This window comes from Aphis gossypii, chromosome 3 (genome assembly GCF_020184175.1).
Source record: "Aphis gossypii isolate Hap1 chromosome 3, ASM2018417v2, whole genome shotgun sequence".
In the NCBI taxonomy this organism is placed as follows: Eukaryota; Metazoa; Arthropoda; class Insecta; order Hemiptera; family Aphididae; genus Aphis; species Aphis gossypii.
Window position 1 is genome coordinate 50,954,052 of NC_065532.1, and position 27,190 is coordinate 50,981,241.

Below are 27,190 nucleotides of genomic sequence, written 5' to 3' on the forward strand. Positions count from 1 at the left end.
ATATTGTAATACTCACTCCCATGTAGCACACAAACTCTTCATTACACACAGTCTTATTTGGCTTGTTAATAGAAGCAGGGCAAGTGGGAGTCATTCCATTGCAGTAACTAGCATCTCGGCAACCGTTGTCATTTCGACAAAGATCTCCTATTTTCAAACTGCAATCATTTGTGCAACACGGTCCCTAAAATTGAAATAAATATTTATTTATTATATTATATATGAACTGAAAACGCCACTATACAAATGAGTTAAACATTGATGGGTACCTGTGAAGGACTGCAAACACTATTTGCTGTCAATCTACACGGCGGTTCTTCGGGTCGTGAATATCTTCTTTGCGGGAAACAACACGCATCTTTGCAGTCCTCTTCCCATCCACAATCGCACTCTTCACCAGGTTCAACAACGCCGTTACCACAAATCGATGCTTGTGGTTCTGTGAGAATAGAAACAAATTGTTAATTAAATGATATACTGTTCAGACTCAGATATGTAAAAAACAAAATAATGTTAATAAACAAACAATAAAATCTTATTTGAATTATGATTATATTATGTACCGGTGAAACATCCTCTAGTGCTTCTGGCTTTGACGTTTAGTACAGGATTTATAGCAGACAAGCTACAAGGTGAAAATCTATTATTATTTTTCTTGTCGCCTGAAGTTGCTCGAGCGAACATAATGTAGTTACCGTCGTCACCGCCGGGTGTACATGATTCGGGGTCGTGCTATAAGCAAATTCAGTTAAATTAATGGAAACATAAAAACTAATGACGAATAAATATCGTTTATTAAATTTATATACTAACCGGCGAACCAAAGTTATGGCCAATTTCGTGTGCTAGTGTAACATGAGACACAGCGGAAGGTACATGTTTTCCGTAATTCAATAGCGTAACTATACCGGTGTTCAAACTTTTTAAACTACCCCGGTAATGCTAAAACAAGTTTAATTTTAATTACTATCAAATATAGGTTGCTGTTTTAAACGTTAAACCACCGAAGAAATTGTAGATACTTACTCCGTTTTTTTCACATACACCGCCGGCGTTCTTCAAATCCCCAGTCCACGCTAACCCTAGAGTACCCATTTCAAAATCTCTATACGTAAACATGTAAGCCAAACAAAAGGCATCGTAATCTTCCTCTGAAAACAAAAGTGAAAATTGGCAATAATTATTAATGTATATTATGTATGTGTTTATAATGTTTATATATATTTGTAATAAATGTAAAAAATAAAGTTTACTAAACGGGTTTGAGCGGTTTAGGATATATAGTATATATTGTTGTATAAATACATAATAAATAAATATAAATATACATCTATAGAAAAAAATATTAATAACATATTATCTATAATCTTGATACCGTTTCAAAAATAAATAAATGCGTGTATCTACTATGCATATTTTATAAATACTAGTTTACATTTGTTTAAGTGGATTTAAAATATCAGGTAATTTTTTATGATCGGTAAACCCAATCCCAAGTATTTCCATCTGCTGGTAACATTGATAACTATATGTATAGTGAAATAATAGATAAAACTGGTAAAAAAATTGTCTTCTTATTCAAATATTATAAAAGAATAAATTTAGAAGAGGGTAACAATTAATTAGTTTATCAACTGATTTTTAAGAAATATTGTTGATATACATAGTAGTTAAGCTAGGGTATAAGATACGTGACTGATGAATTGCATTTATATTATGATATTAAATTAGCATTCGTCGTATTCGGATAATAATTCTAAGTAGAGTTTGGAGAAAATTACGGACTTGCTTTAATGTCTTTATTTATTCGAAACTTATATATCTGTGTTTTCATTATATTTTTAGAAATTATTGAGAAAATCGTAAAATGATGTACCTATTTATATAAATCAAATTACCAACTATACTCAATTTCCAATCGATATAAGTTTAGCTATAGCACTACTAGAAACTTTTGAAGTAGGTATAAATGCTTTTTCGCAGGAGAAATAGAATTACAAAGATAAATCCCATTGTAAGTTCAATATCATTTCTCTATCCACAGAATCATACATGTCATTATAAAACCGATATAATGTATTCCACATTTCTGAATTTATTAAAATACGAGTGTTATTTAAAATTAGTAATAAGTTTATTGATTTAAAAAATATTCAATACATATACTAATATTTATTACCTATAATTTCCTATAATTTCAAAAAACATAGTCAATGCAAATTTATTTAAATATGTAATAAATTAATTCAATACAGACAACGAATACTGTTGATGAATTGTATGGGCAATATCGTACGATTTTTTAGTGTAGTATTGTCGTACTGGCTCAAAAATATTGTATGGTATTGTCGGTGTTGGGTCATGTTTGTGGGGTTATGGAAAGCACCATTGAAAAGATAGTAAATAAAAATGTACCCTACTTATAAGAGACGACAGTAAGAAAAATGTATACTTAAAAAATTATATTATTAATTAAAATTAAGACCACAGAAATATTATAAAGTAATTGTAAAATATAGGAATTTTATATCTGTTAAAACACATTTAAATGTATTTTATAAGAATTTCTTTGTAAGTGAATAGCCAAAAATTTTAAAATATTTTTTAATGATAAAATTGTATTAACCATTAAATAATTATATTCTGATTAAAATCGTTTTATTATTAATTATTAATTATTATAGAATATCAGTAACCAAGCACGCAATAGACGCATAGTTACTATTTAATAGTGTGATGAAACGTGAGAATTCTTTTTTTCCTGTTATTGTATTACAATTTTTTATAATCGTATTGCATTTATAAAGAAATATTTTAAAGTAAAATACATTAATACTCGTATTATTAAGTTGCTGCGCGTTATACGATTCATATAGGTAGAATGGATAATTTTTACGATTTGTTAAACATAAATATTTAGTGTAAAACAAATGAAAATCAGTATATAATTTGAACTTTGTAAATGTTTAAAACAAAAAACTACAGCTAAAGACAAAAACGAAAATAAATGGTCATGAGTAAATTATTTGTAGAGCATAAACTCACTTAAAGTATGCTAAACTTACACACATTTGATTAGTTAAATATCACAATTATAAAAGAAAGACATATTTGGTGTAAAAAAATAAAACTCCTAACTTATAGTACTATTAATATTATAATTTATAACATATAGAAGTTGCATGAATTATTTTATTAGTGGACGTAAATTACTAATAATTTATAAGTGAATAATACGAATGAATTACCAAGCCAAAAATCAAATAATTTAAGTGATTTAAATAATATAATAATTTCATTCACTATTCATTTAAAGTATATCATTAAATATTTAATTGTTATGTTTATTTTTAAATTGGTTAGAACTATTTAATCTCCAAAGTATTAAGACAAGTATAATTTACTCAAGTATAAATTTTATTATGCCTAGTAAATATTTAAGTTTTATTAGATTGTCAAAGTTGTTTTATTTGTAACTAATATAATATTTTAATACAGTTTGAGAAAATAAAGGGAAACTTGGATATGGAATTTAGATCTATTATTATTATAGGTGTTGGTACTCATCTCATTTCAATAATTTCAATACTAGACACTAGACAACAAGATAGTGGTAGGATATTTTTATTATAAATTATGATAAAATAACTTCATCTGAAAAATAGTTTTAAAAGTAATTTCAAAAGCGTATATTCCAAATTTCTTTTATATATAAAGCTGAAATATAACATATTATACAATCTTATAACCAAAGTTTTAAAGGATGAAGTTGGATTGTAAAACGTATAGTCTTTGTAAAGGTACCAATATAATATTTAACATAAAAACGCTTTCTATGCTTAAATTGACTATTACTGGTTGATTTTAAAATTATGATCCTTTAAGAATACTGAATATAATATATTGTACAATTCGAATCATGCATATTAATATGAGAGTGCATATTGCATTTATTATTTCCTAAAACATGATTAAGAATGTATCTATATTATGTATTTGTATTTTTATTGAACATTTAGATTTGGCTATAATGGTTATTACTTTATTATATAATAAAGTATTGTTTATAATTATGAAGACAACAATTTTCTAATAATAACATTATTAACAATATTTAAAATTTACATTACGAATTTTAAAATGTAACAAATCATGTACTCGTATTTATTATTAAATATTCAACTTTAAGTAATTACATTAATTAAAATATTAAAATTAAAAAAAATATATACATTTAAAAATTATTCATATAAGAAAAAACAAATATAAAGCATAAGATTATACAACCCTCTATAGTCTATAGCTACAACATATAGAGGAACGTAATATTCCAATTACATGATAAATCTGATTTCCTACGATTTTAAGTATAATATATTATTGTAAATTATAATTATAATATATTTCATGTTAAATAGTTATTATTTCTTATATAAAATTAATTTTTTTGAATATTAATTTTAAAATATTTTAAATAGGTAGGTACTTTTATTAATAGGTACAATAGTTATAGTATAATATTAAATGATAATACACATATTTAATCGTCAATTTCCTCGTATTATATCTAACTCATAAGAATAATTAAAATTTGATAGTATTATATAAAGTACATAATATAATAAAATTGAATTATTCTTAGAACTTGATTTATTCAATTATTAAGAATAAGCATTTTTAATTACCGACCATGTTAGCTTTTATTTTATTCATATATTTTCAGAGAAACTAAATATAGGTATGGCGTATGCGGTATGCATTTAGTTTCTCTCTAGTAAATAATATATACAACAGTATAATCTATTTATATAAAACTTCAACGAGAAGTTTTTGAGTTATTAAACTTTGTATACTAAGGTAGGGTATAGAACATATTATATGGGCTTTGGTGACTTAAAAATATTAGAAGGTACCTAGTTAATATTACTTTATCAATATTTATAATTTATAAAAATTTTTCAAGTATAATAGATCCAATAGAATCTAATTTATATCTTTAAAAAATATTTTTTAAGAACTTTTATCTTTAGTATAAACATTTATAAACAGAAAAATTACTAGTTAGAATTTTGATTTTAGTACTTCAACAGTAGTATTTTATACTATTTTCAACCATTTCAAAAAAATTATTCGTCAAATTATTTACAGTAAAGAGGATAGTTTTTATTTGAAAAACAGAAGTTTGTATTGACACAGGATACAAAGAAGTACTAAAAATCACAAGGATTTAAAAATATATTTTAAAATCCCAATAATCAAAATGTAAAAAAATGTATTGCTAAAGAAAACTATAAGTGAGTATGATTGGTGAATCACCGTGTACATAATATTGAAATAACTGCTTTTGCTATGAAACTACTGATTCTATTTACATCGTATTTCTGTATGCTATAGATTTTCAAAAAAACAGTATATTATACGATCAACTAAACTTTTCCTCCCAGAAAACAAAGCTATAAAAAGTAATACACTCATGGCGCTATCTATTAGGTTTTAATCATATTAAATAAAAAAACAGATTCACCCGTATGGAGACGAGATTAATTAATACAGCTAATATATAATAATATATTATGTAAAATATAAACAGCGTATGCCAAACAATACAATCATATTTTTTACTTCCAAGGTTCTTATAATTATTAGATATATTATTAGTATAAGTGTTCATAAAAATGTATAATATTTCATTTTATTAGGTGCAGTTTTACCAACTTGAAATTGCCTTTTACACTTAACTAAACTTTCATAAAACTATAACTGTGCAGTCTTTAATATAAATTAATGAAACAATTTTTTCTTAATGTTGAAAAGTAATTTTAACAATTGATATGCATATAAATATATCAATCTATAAATGGTTAACTATAAAGTATAAACAATATCTAATTTATTTAATAATCTTATTTGAGTTATATATGGCATATTTTTGCAAAACATGTTTACCTTGGTGTCTCAAATTATTACCATTTAGATATAAAGTGTAATCGTTTCCTAAACGATTTTACTTTTTTAACGTTTGCATTTTTAAGTTGGAAATCTGTATAACTAAACTATACCCACGCTTACTCAATAGTCGTTAATATCTATATATTAATATGTCTGTTCTAGTTGAGAATTAACAACAACATACCACAAAGGTTTATTTCTCTTTATTTCGTTATTATTGTACCCTGATAATATTAGTGATGGAGATGGAACTTTTTTACCCTACTAAAGTCATTAAGTAGCGTTTGTGGTACTCTTTGAAGCAGCTGTTATAAATGGAATTTTAAATGAGAAAAAAAGATAAAGCAAAAAACAAAAGCCCATCAGTTTAGACGTAAAAATAAATGCATAAAAAATGGCACCGGTGGTGTTAAAGGGTCTTTTGTGTTGACCTTTTAGAGCGTAAAAATACCAATTGAGTAGTAAAATCATTTTATATCCAGGGAGAATGTTTTCTTTACCGAATAATATAAAATTCACAGAGTACGAACTTTGCGTGTGTCTATATTTAGTTGATTTCGACTTACCCGAAAATATTTCTAAAAACTTCTCTACTCCGTAATTCCCCAGAAACTTGTATGTAGGGTCTGGGTTAGAGTGCACTTTCACCCTCTTAATCATGAAGCTTATATTGTCTGGTTTACCGTCTTGATTAAAGTCTGAAAAAAGAAACAAATAAAATTAATAACATGTTCTTATAAATTTTCCTCATTCTATAGCTGTAGAATTTTCTATTTTTCATATAATGAGATATTTTCGTGACCATAAACTAAGTTATTGATCGATTTAAATTATATTGTTGTGAAAATTTAATATACGATTAATAAGAAAAAAGAAATTTTAATTTTAATATTATTAAAGCTCTCCGCATATCCAAAATTATAAAAAGTTATAATGATGGTTAATAATATATATAGTATACATTATACATATATACTATATAGTGCATTATATTAATTTTGTCATTTGGAAATTATTTTCATATTTAATATTCTATACTTCATATATTCATAACATAATATTATTATTACATATTTTATGTACATTATTATACATGTGACGACACAATATTTTACGAAATACCAGATTGTAACCTGATAATTTAGATGTATACATTCTAATAATTCAATAATACGAGAAAAAATAATGTTATGCTAAATTATGCAGCTGTTTGTGTTACTTATTTAAAAACCACGCATTTTTATTTTTTTAAGAAATTTATTCTTATTAATGAAGCAAAAAATCAAAAAATTATATATGCAAATTAAAGAAATAAAATTATTATTATTTGCGAATAAAGCGTAGCATTTATATTAGCTGGTCAACTGATAAAGTCTACGAAGATATTTTATTAAGAAATATAATAAAAGGATGATATACCAACTATTGCCATCGTAACAATAATTTAAATATTAAAAAATAAAATAATTGTAAATGAAACCTTGCTTCGTATTTTTAACACGATAAGCTTTAGTTTACAATTTGAATAACTTATACAATCAGAGTATTGTAGAAAGCTTGAATTTTATATTATTGTTTAGTGGTTTTACTTAAAACAGCTTAAACTGAAATCATATAGTTATAAAATTAAAATTTTAAAAAACTGATTTTACTATATTACGTAATTTTACAAAAAAAACAAACATACTAAAATATACTAGTGATAGAATTACAAGAGTTTTTTTTATGTATTGTCAGTTAGGGAGATGGAAAACATTAATGCTAAAACATATCCTCTTAAAAAAAAAAAAAAAAACTGTATTATACTTAATAATAAAGTTATTATAAATTATACAAGTATATGTATATATTATAGTTTTAAACATAACATCAAAGGCAGTACTTACTACCATGTTACTATGTTAGAATATTATGTAATATTTTATTTCTTATTTAACTTTTTGATAAGTCGTAATTCATATTAAAAACTTAAGAAAATAAACCATGAACCATTGTTGCTTTAGTTTAAACATAAACATATTTGTAATTCGAAGTACCCTTTTTTATCATGAGAAATAAATACATAATATATTATACACTAAAATACCGAGCCACTGAATTCAAATTCTCAGTATTCTACAATAATAAAATTGAATAAATATAAAATTATATACATGTCATTATTTTAATCATATTTATAATTTATAACTGCGTCTTATAATAATGTTTAATGTTTATGGCGCATTAGAGACAGTAGTTAGGTAAAAATTCTAGGAATACAATTTGTAATATTAAAGTCTTTGATTAAAATAATATATTTTAATTATCCTTCAATAGTTTGGTATACCTATTTCTAAAAAAAATTTGAGACAAAGGTTAAATTTATTCAGAATTTGCCCCAGAAAACACTCAATGGTTTAATGGATATTTTGAATGGAACTTTATTCAATAGAGCAAATATAATAAAAAGTCAAACGAAATTCTCTGCATAGCAAAAAGAAAAAAATCTATAAATTCTCGTTCTAAAAGTACTTGCGGTAGACAGTTAGACAGTAGTCTAAATAAAGAACCTCTAAAAAACTGTTTAATTAACAAGAAAAAAAAATAATAAAGAATATAAAGGGGATCCGTGATAAACTTGAGAGTACCTCAGCTGTTTAAACAAAAATTGATGAAATTTGAATAAGGTCAGAAATTAGATGTTTGAATTTCTTTATAAGTAAAAAAAAAATAATAATTTTTTAGTTATAATGACTTTTGTTTGGTAATTTATTACGCAATGCACATATTACTATCATACACACAATTTATGATCTTTTAAATTTGAAAATATATCATAACAATCTAACATTACCAACATTAAGTTATTAAAAAATTTATATATTTTTAAACCGTGTCATAGTTTCATTTAAAATGAGATTAAGCGTAAAAAACATTCGCTAATTAGAAGGGGATTAAAGGAAATCTTAATGGAAAGCCTTTATAAAATGGAGTTTATCTTAAGGGCCAGAAATAGTTTTAGCACGTCTACAGATTATACGGTGTAATATATGACGTTCATTATCTTAATTTGGTGTACGGCCCACTGGGATTTTCGTAAAAATTACAATTCCAATCTAGTGGAAGCTCCTGCTTAATATTTATAACTCGAATCCGGATTTTTACTGTTTATAAAAACAAAGGCGGGGTAAAAATAAAATATTCATATGGTCTTAAAAATACAGGCACGAAATGATTACTTTACTTTGGTTTCCGTTTTAGAAAACTGCATAAAATATACCAGTAAAAGACTAAGACAGAAATAATAAAATTATTTTCAAGACTTTGTTATTAGTTATTCAAAAAACATCGAAATAAAAAAAGTATTTACACTCTTATAATTTTTTTATAACTGATTTCTAACATCTTACAAATATAACATAAATACAAAATTAATTTAATATTTCCAACCTATATTAAACGTAATTTTTTTAAACAAACCCTATAAATTGTAAATTTTATAGTGTCTAACACCATTCATGTATGTCTTATTCAAGTGTCTTATTCAAGTGTCTTTTTTGTTGTTTTTGTTTTTTTTTTAACAATGGTTGCTGTGTTTAATTGTCTGGATAAAGGGAGCTCTATCCATCGAATAGAATCAGCAAGTGTGAATAGATGTATAATAGTAGTCATGGTTTTCTCTTACAGGCTTTAGAATCAACTATAATGTATACAATTATAACACCAAAATTCATTGCTATATTATACACTACATGAGTTCTTATTTTATATATTGAGCGGAGCTATGAATATATTAGTTCTAAAATAATGTGTGTATTTTTTTATGAGTGCCGTCGCCTTTTGGGGTACAGTAAATATGCATCTATTTTAAACTTAGGTTATGGTTTAGGATAGTAAATTTGTTCAAATAAGTAAAGATTTTAAGGAAATTAAAAGTTTGAAATCTAAAAACAAATAACCATAGATATATTATTGAGTAAATAAAGATAATATATATATAATATAATATACACAATACATATTTTTAAAAGAGATTAATATTCAACGTTTTCAAAAAAATTCATAAAAATCGCGAAAATTATAAAATATTAAGATATTAATTAATTGGAATTCTTTAGATAATTTTTGAACAAAATTATTTTTCACAGTGGTACAAAAAATATATATATGATATTGATATATCTGAATATCTCATTAGTTTTCAATCGCATATAATAGAGTGTGAAAGATTTTAATAATTACATGATAAATATTACACTTTGTAAGGAAAAGAACTCAGTAATATTTTAAAATCTTAATAAAAAAATTCGCAAATCAGTGTTCATCATTATTTGTATGTACTAATCTTAAATTTGATAAAATAAAGATTTGATTTAGTGGATACTGGATGACCACGTACTTCTTCACGTTTATCATTGACGATTGGCGAATTTGGTTATTAAAATATTCATTATTATCGTAAACTATTGTAGGTATGGTATTTTTATGTGTCTAAAAACATGGTTTAAAAATATAACAGGTACTATACATTATTACATTAATAATAATCAAACTACAGAAACAGATACCTAAAGTAAAAATAGTTCTTTCTCTTGTGTTAAATTAAGATTGGAAAACATATAATTATTATTAAAATAAGCTCGAAAGTCAAAATACATTTTTTATCAGTGTGTGAATTTAATGGTTTTATAAAGTTTGTAAAATATTACTTTGTAAATGTATTTATGTGAATGAAATATATATATTATATATAATTGAAGAAAGTTATATTACTACAGTAACCATTGTCATAATGTTTCTTCCGTTCACACCGAAATCATCAACAATCTTATAGTAATGTAAAAATAATAGTTTCTTTCAAATTGTGTTATACAAATAGAAAAATATAAATGATAAGTAAGTACTGATTGATGAATATTTATACAATTGATATTTTAACAAGGTAATCGATTTTATAATGTTCATACTAGCCATCTAGACTTAAAAATATTATTGTAGAAAATAGGTATTGGTTAATATATTAAAGAATATATTCTAACCGAAATTAATCAATAAATATAACACGTTCAAAAAATAACTGCGAAATAGTGCGAATCTAAGGTAACTTAAGTATTTAGATAAATATTTTTTTGTAAAATAAAACGATTATAAGATTATGTACCTACAAAATAACTATTATTATATTAATAAGATAAAAATTAAAATGAATGTTCGTGTATAAAACACGAACATATAAAATGTTACCTAAAAATTAATTTAAAACTAACTATAGATTAAAATATATTATATCATAGTATATTAATATATTTGGCTATTTTTTATCAAGTAACGTTAAAAATATGTACTATACTCGTAAGTATAAGATGCAATAATATAATGTTGTAATTATTGTATAGTTTTTATGAATAATTCTTGAACAAAAAGTAAATGTCAATCAAACAACTTATTATAAAAAAAAATTGATCTAATAAAATGATTATTTTTTAATTATGTTAAGTAATAATAGTAAGTTTAAAAAGTTACCATACATACCATATTTATAAGCCACCCATATCAATTATTATATATTTACGTTACGAAAATTTAAAAAAATGTTATGGTACGGAATAAATTAATAATTATAATATATCGTTGTATAAACATATTTATAGCCAAAATAATAGGGACTATTTTTTGACAATTAAAAAATTAAAAAATTACATAATTATTTTTTTTTTTTTTTAATTAAGTTTTATTAAAAACACATAATGCATTATCGTTAGGGATTTTTGAGTTATAAAAGCGGTCGTTGATTTCAAGTAATTTGGCGAAAGCAGATGAAAATTTAAAATGTTTAATCATACAATTCAATGAGAATAGCTGCAGATACACTCGAAACTTAATCTTTATAAAGATGTCCTATTTTATATACACATACCTTATACATATATAATATACCTTCGCATATTACACAGCTATATAAATGTATATATATAAACGTTGAAAAACCTTTTATCCGTTGCTTTTTTTATTCAATTAATAACAGCAACAATACATCGGTGTTCTCGCAGAGAGTCTTCTTATAAAAAAACATGCACGTCGAGTGTTTTCCATCGTTTTCATTTTAGAAATAAATAATTCTCGAAACCGAGTACCGCACCACCTACATTCATCCGCATCTACACTCGGTGCTCACTCGATCAAAGCGAGTGGATATTACACGTATACAAACACACGCACACACACGACACATATGTGTGTATTTACCAGTTACGGTAATATCTCACGATGTTTGGATAGTTATAATGATAATGATGATGATGGTGATGATAATGATGATGAAGATGATGATAAAAACGTGATGCTCCGTAGCTGCCGGGTACATACGTGTATTGATGCATACGTACATACGATTAGGGAAAATAAATAAGAAGTCTTAAAGTTTTGCGATACGCAGTGTTCCAAAATCCTTAACACCTGGCCAAATCTAACGTACCTATATATACATTTTTATAGTAAATGCAATGCTTATTAATTAGTGAGCAATGATATTTTCAAAGATAAGTAGCGTATGCACACATTTTTCTTTTAACTACAGTACATTTTGAATCAGTTAAATATTTTATAAGAAATAATTAATCTATTAAACTATAATATAATATTTTAGCATTGATAATTATAACTAAATTTTCACTAAAGTTTGTTAGGATTGAATTACCACAGATAATGGATGTATGGTAAAAACGTTTGATTTTTTTTTTGGTATTGATTAATTATGTAGGTATTCAAACATTTTTTGCTTAAAAATTATGCGAATTCACTTTGTAAAAATGTATTTTTCTTCAGCATGCTTTGCGATAAAAATAGTATTTAATATTTACTTAAAGTATATGATACTTAGAATTAATTAAGTAATATATATTTTAGCTGTAATTATACCAGGTTGAAACGTTTAGTTTAATTTAAATTGACACATAATTACATTTTAAATTGAAAAAGTTTGTTAATTTATTATTTTGTTCATTCTATATCAATAGTTCATGTATTATATTGTATTTATTATATACACTGTACTGAGCCAGTTAGGGTGTATATATTATCAATAAATAAAAAGCAGTTACAATTTAAAAATGATTGTAGTAACATAAATACATTTAATTACGTTTAAAATTTATAATTTTTATATTTGATTGATTCAATATTATTTTATTTTACTAGAATAATTTTTTGAAAGGTGGCAAGTATAATTTAGAATAATTTATGCTCGTAGGTCTTCGTTGTAAGAAACATAATAATGTATGGCGTGTGCGCATATACAGCTATATTACTATTAATTTTAGTAAACGTATATATTGGCGCACGAGAACGATCGGTGGTGTGTGTTTAAAAAGTTTGTTTCATCGCAAGTGATGGTGGAAGTGGTGTCGGGTGGTATTAATGAAATAACACAATCTCGACGCGCGTCTCCGTCGTTATCGAATGGAAGTCGCCGGAAAATGCAGCAAGGTTTAGGTCACGCGAACGGCGTCGACGGTAGCTTGGCGTGAAAACGACATTAATCAAAGAGCACCTACACAACCATACTCACACGCACGCACGCACTATATATATATTTATAAAGGTGAATTTCACCCCAAAACACTTCACCTACTCTTTGCTACTATCGTATTGTTTAAGCATCGGCTTCATACACGCACGCCATACTAAACACGTATATATTTACGAATACTCGTACACACCTGCATTGCCAGTAGCGGAAACTTTCTTACCGCAGGAAACCACCCCACGACGTATATTGCACAGGATCAGGACGATCGAGAACCCAAAACGTGACTCCGAGGAAGAGCTGCTCTATATACAAACGCGATATTATAGAAAGTTTGGATTGCTATTTTGAGACCCATAGTGACGATCCCCGCTCGCAATTCCTATCCCTAAATTTTTCCTCCTCCTCATCATCTTCATCTTTCTCATTCATGACAATGATTAGTCTTTCTCCTACTGGGTTGATTACGCTCTAGTTCTTCAGGACGATATTATATGTATATTGCCAAATACGACTAGAAAGTAGAAATTGAATTTATTTCATCGGGTTTATTAAGATTTAAAAAAAAATCACACACGTGTGACCTAACCTAACCTAGGGTAAGACGAATTGAATAACTCAACTTAAAAATATATTTTTAAAACGCAATAAGATAAATTTTGATGAATCAAAAAATAACGTTTTCTTTTAATTATTTTTTAAGCTATAATAAAATGTTATTAGAAACATCAGATCAGTAAGTAAACAAATTTTGAATTGCTAATCACTTTCTTTCATTTATATGATTTTTCTTCTATAAGAATTAAAATATATTTTTATAAAAAAAGATTTAAAAATTTAAAAATGTTTATATTATATAGATTATAATTAAAAGGAATATATTATAATTTAAAAGAATTAATGTACCAAAAAAGTTTTCAAGTTCGTAATAAAATAAGGAAATATTTTAAAAATAAAAACATTTTTAAGACGGATGACCTACTATGCAATCGAGCTATGGTCATTCCAGGAAAAGCGTTCATGATATATTGGTTTTACTGCAGAGATAGCTTCATTATAAATAAAAATCAACGAGGCGAAGTATAAAGTCTCTCCATATCTTGTTTATGCTCTAAATTCTTAGATAAGTTTGACATAATCTGTTTGGGTTAAGCTTCCAAAATCGAGAAAATGTAGCGAGGTTAGGGGTTAAGATGTTGATATGTAACGTAAGTGATGGTATATATATATTATATATATACAGCATATATTTACATATCAAACAGATTTAATACCTATTATTTCCTTTGAGAATTAAGTCCAGAACTACATAATAAACTTTTTGATTTAAGTATAAGAAACTATTCTCAGATATATTCTCTTTCGAATTTCGATGGCGTGTCTTAAGTTACTATCTATAAGAATATTATTAATTACAATTTAATAAAGTTAGTTATTTTTGTTTATTCTTTAAGAAGATACACCAGCCCTATAAAAGAATCTCATGATAATTAAATTTACGAATCACAACTAATTTAAATATAAAAGGTACCAACATAAAATATGAAATTATGTAGAATCTTACCATTGTAAATAGTAAATAAATATCATGTATAATATATACTAAGTTATGTTAATTTTAATATTATTATAATATATCTATTCATATGGATAAATAAAAATAATCTGATGATTATGAGTTAAAGTAGAAGTTTTTATTTATATATAAATTAAAATATTAAAATAAAAATGACTTTATAAAACATAAGTATATATTTTATTATCGTTTTTAATTCCATAAAATATTATATAAAATATGCATTTTAATTCTTCGTACACAAAGAACACATTTTATGTGTTATTACTTATTGTTATGTATTTTTATTTTATTTAAAATATATTAATAATAGCTACTTACCTACTATATTAAATATAATGCATATTGTATACCTACATATCCTAGGTATTTTACAATATATCAAGATAATTGTAACTTGTAAGGAAAAATAAATAAATATAATATATAATATATGATACTGTATGAAGACTGAATATCTTTATGCTCCACTAAATATCTCAGTTTAATGACTCCTATATTATAGAAAAATGATTTGCAGTGATGACTAGGGAGATCTAAGACTTGAATATTAACATAAAATTTTTGGTGTAGAACTATAGCCAATGAATAAAAAAAAAAACTTTGATATAATTAGCTTATATCAATACCCAATAACAAAAGTAATAGTTAAAATTTAAAATAAAACAAAATGATATTACATATGCATTATGCAAGCACAGTTATATTTTCTTAACATTTATATTTCTGAATTTAACAACCCTAGCTTTCACATAAAACCATATTTTAATCTAGATAGATACTTAGAATTAAGTACTTGTGTAATTAGACAGATCAAATATGTATTAAGAATTTAAAAGTCAATGGTTTGTTGACAGCATATTTAATCAAAGCGCAAACAAAGATAAATTTTTCATATTTTCTCATTAAAAAATAAACAAGGTTATTTAAAGATAGATAGAAATGGAAATTTTAATTATTATTAATTAAGTATCATCATATGTATTACTATATAGCACATTTAAATTAAATATATTTTCATTAATTTGAAAATTTAAATCGTAAATTAATTAAATACTTAAAAAACTTTTATATACATGATTCAACATGGAATAATAATTTAAATTTAAAATATGTACTATAAAATATATAATTAACGTTATTCATTTACCTTTGAGCACTGCAGAAGGAAATTATATGTTAAAATGTTACATAAATATTACATACATTAAATTGATATTTTAATTCACAAGTTGATATAGAAGAAGTAATGCACGCAAAAAACTTATAAATCGATATCAGTAATCGCTTCATAACATTATTATATGGTCGTTATAAAAACAAATTTAAGCGTATACACTATAGGAAAACTTCAAAAGACCTTAAAAGTATACGTATTTGTTTACACGAAGGGAAAAATAACGGATTAAACCAGTCTACTTTTTTGTTTATTGTACATTTACGTGTGCGTCACAATCTAGGGCATATTTAAACATAAATATCAAAGAAAAGAGGAAAATGCAAGTAGTTTTAGAGGATTTATTTGCAACGAATAATCAAATAAATTACACAAACATACAAGTATACACAAACGACAAAAACAACGATGAAGATGAACTAACGAATTAAATACTTGAGTTTAAATTTTCTGACTAACTATAAATATATAGATCACAATATTGTTTGGATAAAATAAACTGTAAACGACGAGGCAACATCATTCGTTTATGAAAATTTAATTTTGTTAACAATATTATGTATTTATTCTGATATTCTGATATATATGTAAGCCTTATGCGGAATTTCAAGAAACTTCGTAGGTACGTTCATTATTAAGTTTGATGATAGATTCCTTTATTGGAAACTCGCAGCATTCGGAATGCTCAAATGATATTCATAACTATATAAAGGTATAATTTATATTTCATTTACACAAAAATTCGTCGCTTTCAATAAAAAGTATTTGGTTGATGATATTTGTTTAGAATTTTATATTATTTATACAAGATTTTAATAAAGCGCATAATCAAAAATACCAATAGGTTGTATCGATATATCACCATATCGGTAGGTGTATCAAGTTATAACTATAAAGAGGTCTTATATTTAAGCCCGTTTAGACATAAATGTGTGCAATAATGTATGTACGTATACTAATAATTAAATTATATTAATATAAATATTGTATGAAAGATAATCAAATAATATGTATAATAGGTACTACGAAATCATGGAATTTTTTTATCTCTGGAGATGGACCAAAAATAATAATACTCGCATCAAATATTTTACATATTACTATGATTATGCAGGACCATATTAAGCGACACAAATGCAAAATTTTTTAAACTGGTGTAGAAATAATGACAATGGCATTTATAGTTTCTGACTGCTCGGAGGTACAAATACTTAAATGTTTAAATACTTTTAATTACTTAAACGTATGTATGTACTAGGTATTAATAAGGAACGTTTATTATCAATGGAAGATTTATTGATTGAAAAGATTGAAATAACTTTTTTTTTTTGGTGTTATATGGCGCTGATAAGTGACTATTAGGCTAACGAAGCAACGTTTGGCGAATAAAGCGGGAATTACAAAATGATTTTCCTGTTCCGGCTATAAGTAACTTCGTCAACTCCAGAAATGTTATTCTGCATAATATTATATATCCGAATGCAAAATAAATTATATTATAAAATCACCATAACTCACCAGTGTTTCTATAAATGGCATTCACCCTCTGCACGTGTCTGGTCATGACTTCGATACACGTCTCTTCCCTGCCGTACTTCTCGTAGAACAGGTGGTCAGCCTGCAGGTACAGCATGCACGTGGTCTTCCGGTTGTCAACGAACCCACCCAGACCCTTCTTCCGGCTCTCGAACGGATCGTAACCGCCGCTGTCGTCCACCACTAGGTTGCTGCTGGCCTCGTCGCCGGCCCCAGTCATCTTGCGCTGGTCGTTCGGGTCGTACCAGTTAGGTTTCGGCAGGGACGTCTTGCTGGAGGCCGACTGTCTGCTCCGGTTCACGATGGTACCGTTTGGCGATCGCACCAATATCACGCCCTCCGTATCATAAGTCTGGTTCACCAGTCTCTCGGCGTCTCTAGCGTGTCTGCTGTCGGCCGATCGTCGACCGCGCAGCGATTCCGACCTACAACCGCCGCCGGCAGAATTTGGACCGTCCACGTCCGACAACCGATACGCGACGCTGTGGTATGGCAACGGCGAACCGTCACTGTACCGCGACGAAGGTTCCACGAAAAATTCTTCGGCAGCCGTGCTGATGGTGCCATCAAACAGTCCGTCGGACGTCACGATGCCACGCACGGTGACCGTCTCTTCGTCTGCGAAAAAAAATGCAACCATCGAATTATTATAAATACTATATTATACGATACAGGTCTTCGATTTAAAACGACCCACAAGCCACCCCAACCCGGTTGCGTTGTTTCAAGTTTTTATTTTTGTGAGTAGAAGGGGAAAATTCGTAATCGCTAATTGAAAAAAATCGAAGTTTACTGTTATTTATACATAGTATAAGTGAAAACGCAAGTGCGTCCTCGTCGTAAATAATAGTATTTTCAACGTTCGGGTACGACATAATTTATTGAAAACAGTATGTTGTTTTTTTTGTTAAAATCTACCACGTTTACATCAATCTGTAATTACGGTCTAACATAAAAAAAAAAATCGGATATAAAGTATTGGTTTATATGAGGGAGTGTGTGTAACGCGCGCGTTGTACAGATTAAATTATTTCTAACACGTGAATAAGTGTTAACAAACATAGTTCCTTAATGGCATGTCGTGTGTGAAAAACGTCCTTTATGTATACCGCTAACAAGCAATAAAGCTACAATAAACGCTATAATTATAAGCTGTCATTGATTATACATTAATTAACCTAATTTAAAAGATTTAAAACAAGATACATCATACATGTAATAATGTGTTATGTGCGTAACGGCATCTATGTTTGAACCACAGTTATCTATATAGACTATAAAGTAACTATATTCTAAGTTTTTGGTGTGGTGACAATTTAACATAAAGACATTTATAAACATTTATTTGAATAAATGTTTGACATCAAATTATGTTATTTTAAATTTTACCGGTAATTTTCATATACCTAGTAGAAATTATATTAAGTATTCACCAATCCTACTTTAGTATTATATAAAAAAAAATACATTTTCAACAATCGAATATTTTTTATTTAAAATATTTTATCAATAATATGATGTATTTCAAATATTTTTGTTGGTAATATTCAATATAATATTTATGATTTCCTGATTGCATAAACAATCACTATAAACATTTAAAGAATTAATATTGATCTAATTTCTCTTATATTATATGAATCAATGACCTATAATATTATTAGGAACAGTAAGTTAGTTAAGACATTACATTAATATGTTTTTTTTTTGCTGGTATAATATGCTCAGAAAAGTTTTTTTTAAATTACAAAAGTTATAATTAAAAATAAAGTAGTTATTCATGCTATAAAATATAATTTATAAGAAATCATAACAACTAGATTAGATTTAGATTGAATTACGAGTATATTGTAAAAATATGGATCTCATATTATTATATATTTAAAATTCTGAGCGGAACGATGAATGTATTGATTTTACAATGATGTATGTATTATATTGTGTGTATACTGTATAGGTATATACATGATAAGTTGTAAACAAAATGTTTCAATTTTCAACTTTGAGAGTGATTTCTTAATTTATTATAGAAAATTGAAACTAGATTGTACTTTAGAGAGGCCATATTTAAAATTTCTTAGTATCTTTTAAAAAACTGAGAAAAACAAACTAAAAATTAAAAATAATTTTTAACGGAAATTTTTATCCAAAACCAATTTTTAATAAAATTAATTTTCTTTATGTAAGTAATTTAAAAATAAATGACAGTAAATACTTAAAATTTTTATTACATTTTTATATTATTATTTTCTACACAGAGAAAGTTTTTAAAATATTTTGCCTCTGTTAGAGTTATATATAGACATGTGAAATTAATTTTTTTTTTTTATATATATTATGTAGCAAAAATGCTTAAAAATTTAATACAATGTATATTAAATTAAATTAAACATATCAATTACAGTGATCTATTCGTAACTTACTCTGAAGCGGAGCAGTACTCACTTGCCCAACTTTTTTTTAAATATTTTTTTAATAAAATTAGATATTTATAGTCTATGAGAAATTGTTCCAACTTTTTAAAAAAGGAAATATTTTAATAATTTTTATACTGTAATTGCAATATACTATTATACAAAGCTAAATATTTATTATTATACTTCAAACTTTTATTTGTTGAAAACCGTGAATAAACAAAATAATTTCCAATTATAAACTTTAAAATAATCAAAAAAAAATGAAAGAACGGAATAAACAAAATAAATGAAATAGGTAATAAAATGTGTGAATAATGTATAATATTGTTAATTTTTATTTATAGTACTTTTTAAAAGATCGATGATTGACTAAGTTACAAAATATGTAAAATGACAATAAAGCAAAAACTATTAAGTAAAATAAAAAATTTAAAATATTTATATTTATTTTATATATGCTTGAAAATTTGTTAATTATACATCGCCACAAAATAATACTACAAGACTGATATTGGCAATTTTATTGGAAACAATAAGCAATGCTGGTAAGTAGTCAATAGATTAAACAAGACACTTTTAAACACCAGATTCCATTACTTAAAAATTATTGAATTAAAAATGCTTTATAAGGTTTACACAATTTGCCTACTCCCTGCACTCCACTGTCAAATCAATAATCAATCATTTATTTAGATCCGTGCAGTGCAATACAAATAATTTGTTTAAAAAAAAATGTATTGTAAAAAAAAATTAATTATTATTTGTTGGTTAATTAAATGTAGAGACTTCAAACAATGTAGAATATAATTTGTTATAAAATCTCCTATCATCCTCTCTATCAAATAAGTCATTGACCAAATTTAATACTGCTGTAATTCTGAGATTCAGATACTGAATGTTCCACTTCACGTATTTATTCCAAAGAGGTTTTTTTACTCGTCTATGTTTATGTTTAACATAATTGAATAAAATATTTAAAATCAACTAAAAAATAAAACATTACATAATTTATATCCAATGAAGTAGTTGTTATTTAAATATTAAATTATTGTCAGATAACACACTCCGAAACTAAACGTGTAATATAATATACTAAAAATCATAACTATTATTATAACTCTTAAGTGACAAATTATATGCATATTATAAGATATAACTACTATCACATCTACGAAATGTAGTAATATGAAAGTATATTTGAGTAATTCCTATATGGTACATCACAGAAATTCTATAAGAATCGTCAAAAATTAAAATGCCAAAACTGAAATAATTAATTTTTTTTAATGTTTTATCTTAAACCCATTATTTCGAATAATTGAACAGGTTAAATAAAGAAAATAACTAATCTGTTTTTAATAATATTGTCTTCGTTGAGTTTAAAATCGAATAGACATTTTCAAGTAACGCAATTTATTTTTGTGCATCATAAGTTCACGCCGACGTAATCAGGTTATTGTTTGGTTCACTTTTTATCCAATCGATGGTGAATTTTATTTTATGCAAGAACAGACATTTAAATAAAAAATTACTTATTCCGTGAATTATTTATTTTGTATACTGTATTTTTTGAGAATATCAACCACCCACAAAATACATTTCCATACATTTATTTCACAAGGTATATAATTAAAAATGCCTTTTTTATTTAATGTCATTGCGAATGACAAACGAAAAAATAGCATTTTTATGGACCTATGACGATTTATTGTTAAACTTGTATTACCGTAACTTTAAAATTTCTTCCAGCCGCAATATTTTAAAGAAAAAATACTTAAAATTCTGATTTCAACATTTAATTGAAATAAATTCAAAGTTATAAATTATTAGTGTAATATTAACAGAGATATTTTTGTAGAGTAAGTAAGCAGGGTAGACTACCCTTTAAAAATGTCAATCTTCGCATAAACCAAAACTTTCTGATTATTTATACTATTGTATTCTTATGTTTAAAGAATTCACGGACATTGTAACTTGTAAGAATTAATTTATACACAGTAAATTGCGTTCATACAAGGTTAATGTAAGTAAAAAATACTGAATACTATTCTTATTAACAGGAAAACTTGGATTTATACTTTTACTAATTAAATAAATAAAATAAAATGTATAATATTATGTATACTCAAGTTACGTAATTTATGACAAATAAAGTATGCATGTAAGTAAAAATATTATATTTTTGTAGAATTACCTCCAAAACTATATTTATAATTTATAATAATTATGGTCTACATTAGAATTACCCATAATGTAATGCTTGGAACCACCCTTAATTAATAAATATAAATTTAACATAATTATCTATTACTGACTTGTACATCAGCAATACATCAGCAAATTAAGCATACAGCTTACCCAATTTTATATATGAAAATAATTTTGATTATAGAATTTTTAAATAAAAATAAAAACCATATTTTCAATGTGTTATACATATTATATTACTTAATGAGTATCTTGTGGTGATACCAACTTATGTGTTTTAAATGATAAACACTTTTTTTTATTATAAACTATCTAATGGATAATTTTTTTTTTTTTTTAATTAGTTAGATATTAAAAGGTTTAATTTTAACACATATTAAAGATAATACTCCTTGAAAATGGTTTTATAAATATAAAAATAAATGTAATATAATAAGACTACATTTTTATTATTTTAAAAATATTAATAGATTAATATAAATAACTAAGACATTTAGTCATAATTTATAGCTCCTATATCTTTCAAACTCATTATTGTGGACCTATTATTCTTAGTATACAAAGTTACAAACTCAAAAGCTAATTATTCGAATTTTGACTTTAATACATCAACATTTTTAGATAAATTATCTACTAAACAACTTACATTAGGAAAGGGTAGAGAATTCTTATATGAGAAAAACAAAAATTTGGTATCTCTGAAAAATACTCTTAAATTGGTACAAAATCTCATGAATTTTAAAACGTGGTCTAAATGTATATTTTAAAATTCCAAAACTCAGATTTTGAATAACTGCATTAAGTATTGGAGAACAAAGGAAGTAAACATGTTAGGTAAATCATTAATATATTTAAATATTTGACACCAAACTTAAGAAATGGAAGCATTGTCATACAGGTGAAAAAAATCACTGCAAATGACAAAGTAGTCTGTTGTAGTAGTAGGGCATATTGTATGTTTATTCTAGTTACCACAAATTATATGAGTAATTATTAAGTACAATCTCCACAGTCTAGTTGCGTATTATATATTATATAGTAGGCAAACCGTGGTTACCGATACCAAAAAACATTACGGTAAATGTAATTTAAAATTGTCCACCGTGTATATGACCACACAGGTAAGTATAACACGAATATCCCAGATTACGGTACATAATTTTCAAAACTAAATTTGTATAAAAAAAAACCCAGGAACTTGTTCTACTGCAGAATAATAAGTGCCAAGAGTACTTGTCATTAAGAAGTTAATTATAATGGATGTGTTAAATTTTAATTCAATGGTAAATAATTGTATACAATGAAAAACGATCCTGAGCAGAGATAGAGTCCAGTATATATCTACATACTCCTAAGAAAGTTTTGTTGTATATTTAAATTTATATTAGAATATTTTTTTCTATTATAGTAATCCAATGATCAATAGGTTTAAGTTTAACTAATTTTTGTCAAAAACAAATCAAAAACATTAAATAGTAAATATTATTATAATAATATTTAAAATGTATCTATTCTATTACATACGAGTTATGAACAGATTAAGACAAAAATATAAACTATGTAAGCTAACGCCTTATTTAAACAAAAATACAGAAAATATTATTGGATTGTATATTAGACTTAAAATCAAATTTTAAGCGATATTTAAAAAATGCTTTATACATATTGTACGTATATTAAGTATTATAATTTTATAAGTATATTTTTGGTATGCGAACAATGATGTTACGTGGGCGAGAGACGATCAATTTAAATGCTAACGCATATTTTTTCTGTTTGTACCTTGTATGAAAGAACTGAATTAAAAATAAAGTGAAAAAAGTAATGCATGCTTCTGTTGCTGACAAACTGGCATGTGAGAACTACGATATGTTACGTTTTGTGGACGAAGATAAGAGAAAGAAATGCAACACAAAATCCAACTAAAAAACAAGTTAAAAAGTTTTAAACCGTTTTTCTGTTATATGAAGTAAAAAAACAAAAGTTAATCCTAAACTAGGAACTAAAATCAATACAGTATTACGAAGTGCTTTAACAATGTGAACATTAAGGTTACATTATTTACACTTAATATTATTATTATATAGTGTGATATTTAGGTGTCTACACTGGTTCTAAAAATTGAAAAAAAAATTAGGAAAGGATCAAATATACAGATCATACATTAAACGCCATAGATCAAAGAAAATAGACAAAAGCAGTTCAGAAAAATACAATTATATTGTTTTATATTTTTATATTCTTTAATTATATTATTGTGTGTCTGACATCTGTACAATATAAATATAGGTAATATCAATATATAATATGTATATACAATATAAACATTAAAGTTTTTAAGTTTATATTGTTATTATGTATCAGTGTCATACTATGAATATCTTCTAAAAGATAATTATTGCTTTTCCATCCAAATATCAGTCACAAAATACATACAATCATTAACTGTTATACTAACCAATAAATATTTTATAGTACCTAACTAATACATTTCGGTTAGACGTAAAAATTTAAAAGTACTTCGTATTTTGATAGAATTATGAGATGTTATATTTACCAAAGATAATATTAGGGAAATAGGGATATTGAGTACCTATCATTTAAAAACGAAGTTTAAAAAAGGTTTGAGCGTTTCAAAAACAATAAAAATATACAATCATATGTTAATGAATACTGAGTAACTAAAGTACTCTTTTAAGAATTTCAAATTTTAGAATATTGATTCAATTTATTTTTGAAAACTATAATGAGTAAAATAATTAATTTGATACATTATGTTTTAGTTGATTTAGAAATTAAATCAAAATATTTTAGATAATTCATAAAATACTACTACTCTGTGAACACATAAAATAAGTACATTTTTAAATATTAATTTATAATTCAGTATTTTATAATAATCCACTTAATTAATTTACATAATCTGTATTCATATTGAAATTTGATGTAAATGAAAGTGATAAAAAAAGCTGAATTAAGCATTTCTTGTTTTATGAAAAATGTCTGTTTAAAAATTATTAACACTACAATCACTGAAATACTAAATACGTGGTACTAGAATTGAGTCTATGTAATACGTGAATAATTTTAATTTCTTGTAAAACTAAAAGCATAGGTAGGTATTTACCTAAATATTAATATTTACTTGAATTATTATTTTTATGGTTTTATAGATATTTAATCGATTTAAGCACTTAAGTAAATTAAGCTTCTGCTTTTATAAATTATAATAAAATTAAACTTCTATAATTGCTGTGTCATAATGTTTTTTTAATAAAGTTACTATGATTTTAAATAAAAATTAGATCTTATTATCAGCTAATACAATTATATAACGACCTTCCTTATTCTGTCTATTCATAATGATTTCTTATATGTTGACACTTAGACTTAATAAAGTATAAATTAACGGCTTAACATTAAAACATACAAGAAATTAATACGATATAAACTAATATTACTAATATATGTATTTAGAATAAGAATTTTGTGTTCTCTTATTTGTTTTCTTTACTCCTAATAAGTTTAAGTACAGTACATGTTTAATGCTTTAAATTACAATGTTTTTTCATCAACAATAATATGAAAAATATAGTTTGACATTGTTATAAATACTCAATGTTTTGAAGGGTGTAAATAATAAATAAAAATGAAATTTTTGAAAAACCTACGTTTTTTTTTTTTTTTTGCTCGTGTAATATTCTCAAGTGATGCGGTTAAACAAATTAAAAACAAAGTTTTCTCCAGTCGAGGTTCACGTTCGATTTACATCATTAGTCCCCCGATATTGTGATTGATGGGTTTCACTTGAATGGATTATACGAGATTATACGAAAAACAAAAAAAAAGTATCGATTAAACTAAGCTCCATTAAGATTAGTTCACATTTTGTTGATTCATTAATGTAACAATATACAGTACAATACTAAATTAAATTTAAGCCATTCTCCCTCAAAGAAAACATAATTATTTGCACACGAATTAGAGTTAATGGATTTGTTTGACAAAAAATAAGATATTTTTTTAGCTTAAAGCCATACTAACTACAAAATATATCTACTTATGTAATGCTTAATTAATAATAAATTATCAAATCTTATTTAAAAGTTAAAACTAGAATATAGAACAAACAATTTTTTTATTTTAGAATTGTGTAAATGATTATATTAACCTACTTTCTTTTGTCATAATTCGATACATATGTATTTAAAATATTAATTTAACTACTATATTACTATAACCTAATTTGTTCATCTATTAATCCTTGAAAAAATATGTAATTTATTTTTCATATAATTGCATTATTTCAGCAATGTTAACAAAATTATAGTTTTTAATGTTTTTATTATTTCATAGATTGATGTTTATACATTTGACTTAATGACAACAATAATACTATACTTTGTATAAAATAAAATATATATATGTAAAAAATAAAATAATAATGGTGTAACTTTCGTTCAAATTTTCAGAATGACATCTTTAAATAAATTATATTATTATTAATAATATTAAGTAATATTTTTAATAAAAAATAAATAACTTTTGATAAATTTATTTAAGTTAATTAAAATCAAATGACATTGCTATTTAAATGGTTCTACAAAGAACAGAACCTGTCTGAATAGAATAAACTTTATAAAAATCAAACAATGATCGGGCTTCTAAAAATATAAATTTTAGAATTTAAAGAATATTTCATTAAACAAACAAAGCTTTAACAAACAGATAAAAAAAAAAAAAAACAAAGTACCAATTATCAGTAAAAAGTTCGTGTATATAGTGCAATAGGGTCTAATGACTGCAAATTTTAAACAAAGATT

General features: G+C 25.1%; 1 protein-coding gene across 1 annotated transcript in view; it reads right to left on the reverse strand.

The window, feature by feature from the left end:
- The window catches only part of LOC114132195 (disintegrin and metalloproteinase domain-containing protein 10), a 73,958-nt gene that overhangs the window by 5,400 nt on the left and 41,368 nt on the right, over positions 1-27,190 (reverse strand). Inside the window, exons 4-10 of the mRNA XM_027997587.2 lie at positions 17,725-18,360; positions 6,516-6,647; positions 1,027-1,151; positions 814-942; positions 564-732; positions 270-439; positions 17-184 (exon numbers count right to left, since the gene is read on the reverse strand). Coding sequence (XP_027853388.2) covers positions 17-184; positions 270-439; positions 564-732; positions 814-942; positions 1,027-1,151; positions 6,516-6,647; positions 17,725-18,360 — 1,529 coding nt within the window. The remainder of the gene's footprint in view (positions 1-16; positions 185-269; positions 440-563; positions 733-813; positions 943-1,026; positions 1,152-6,515; positions 6,648-17,724; positions 18,361-27,190) is intronic.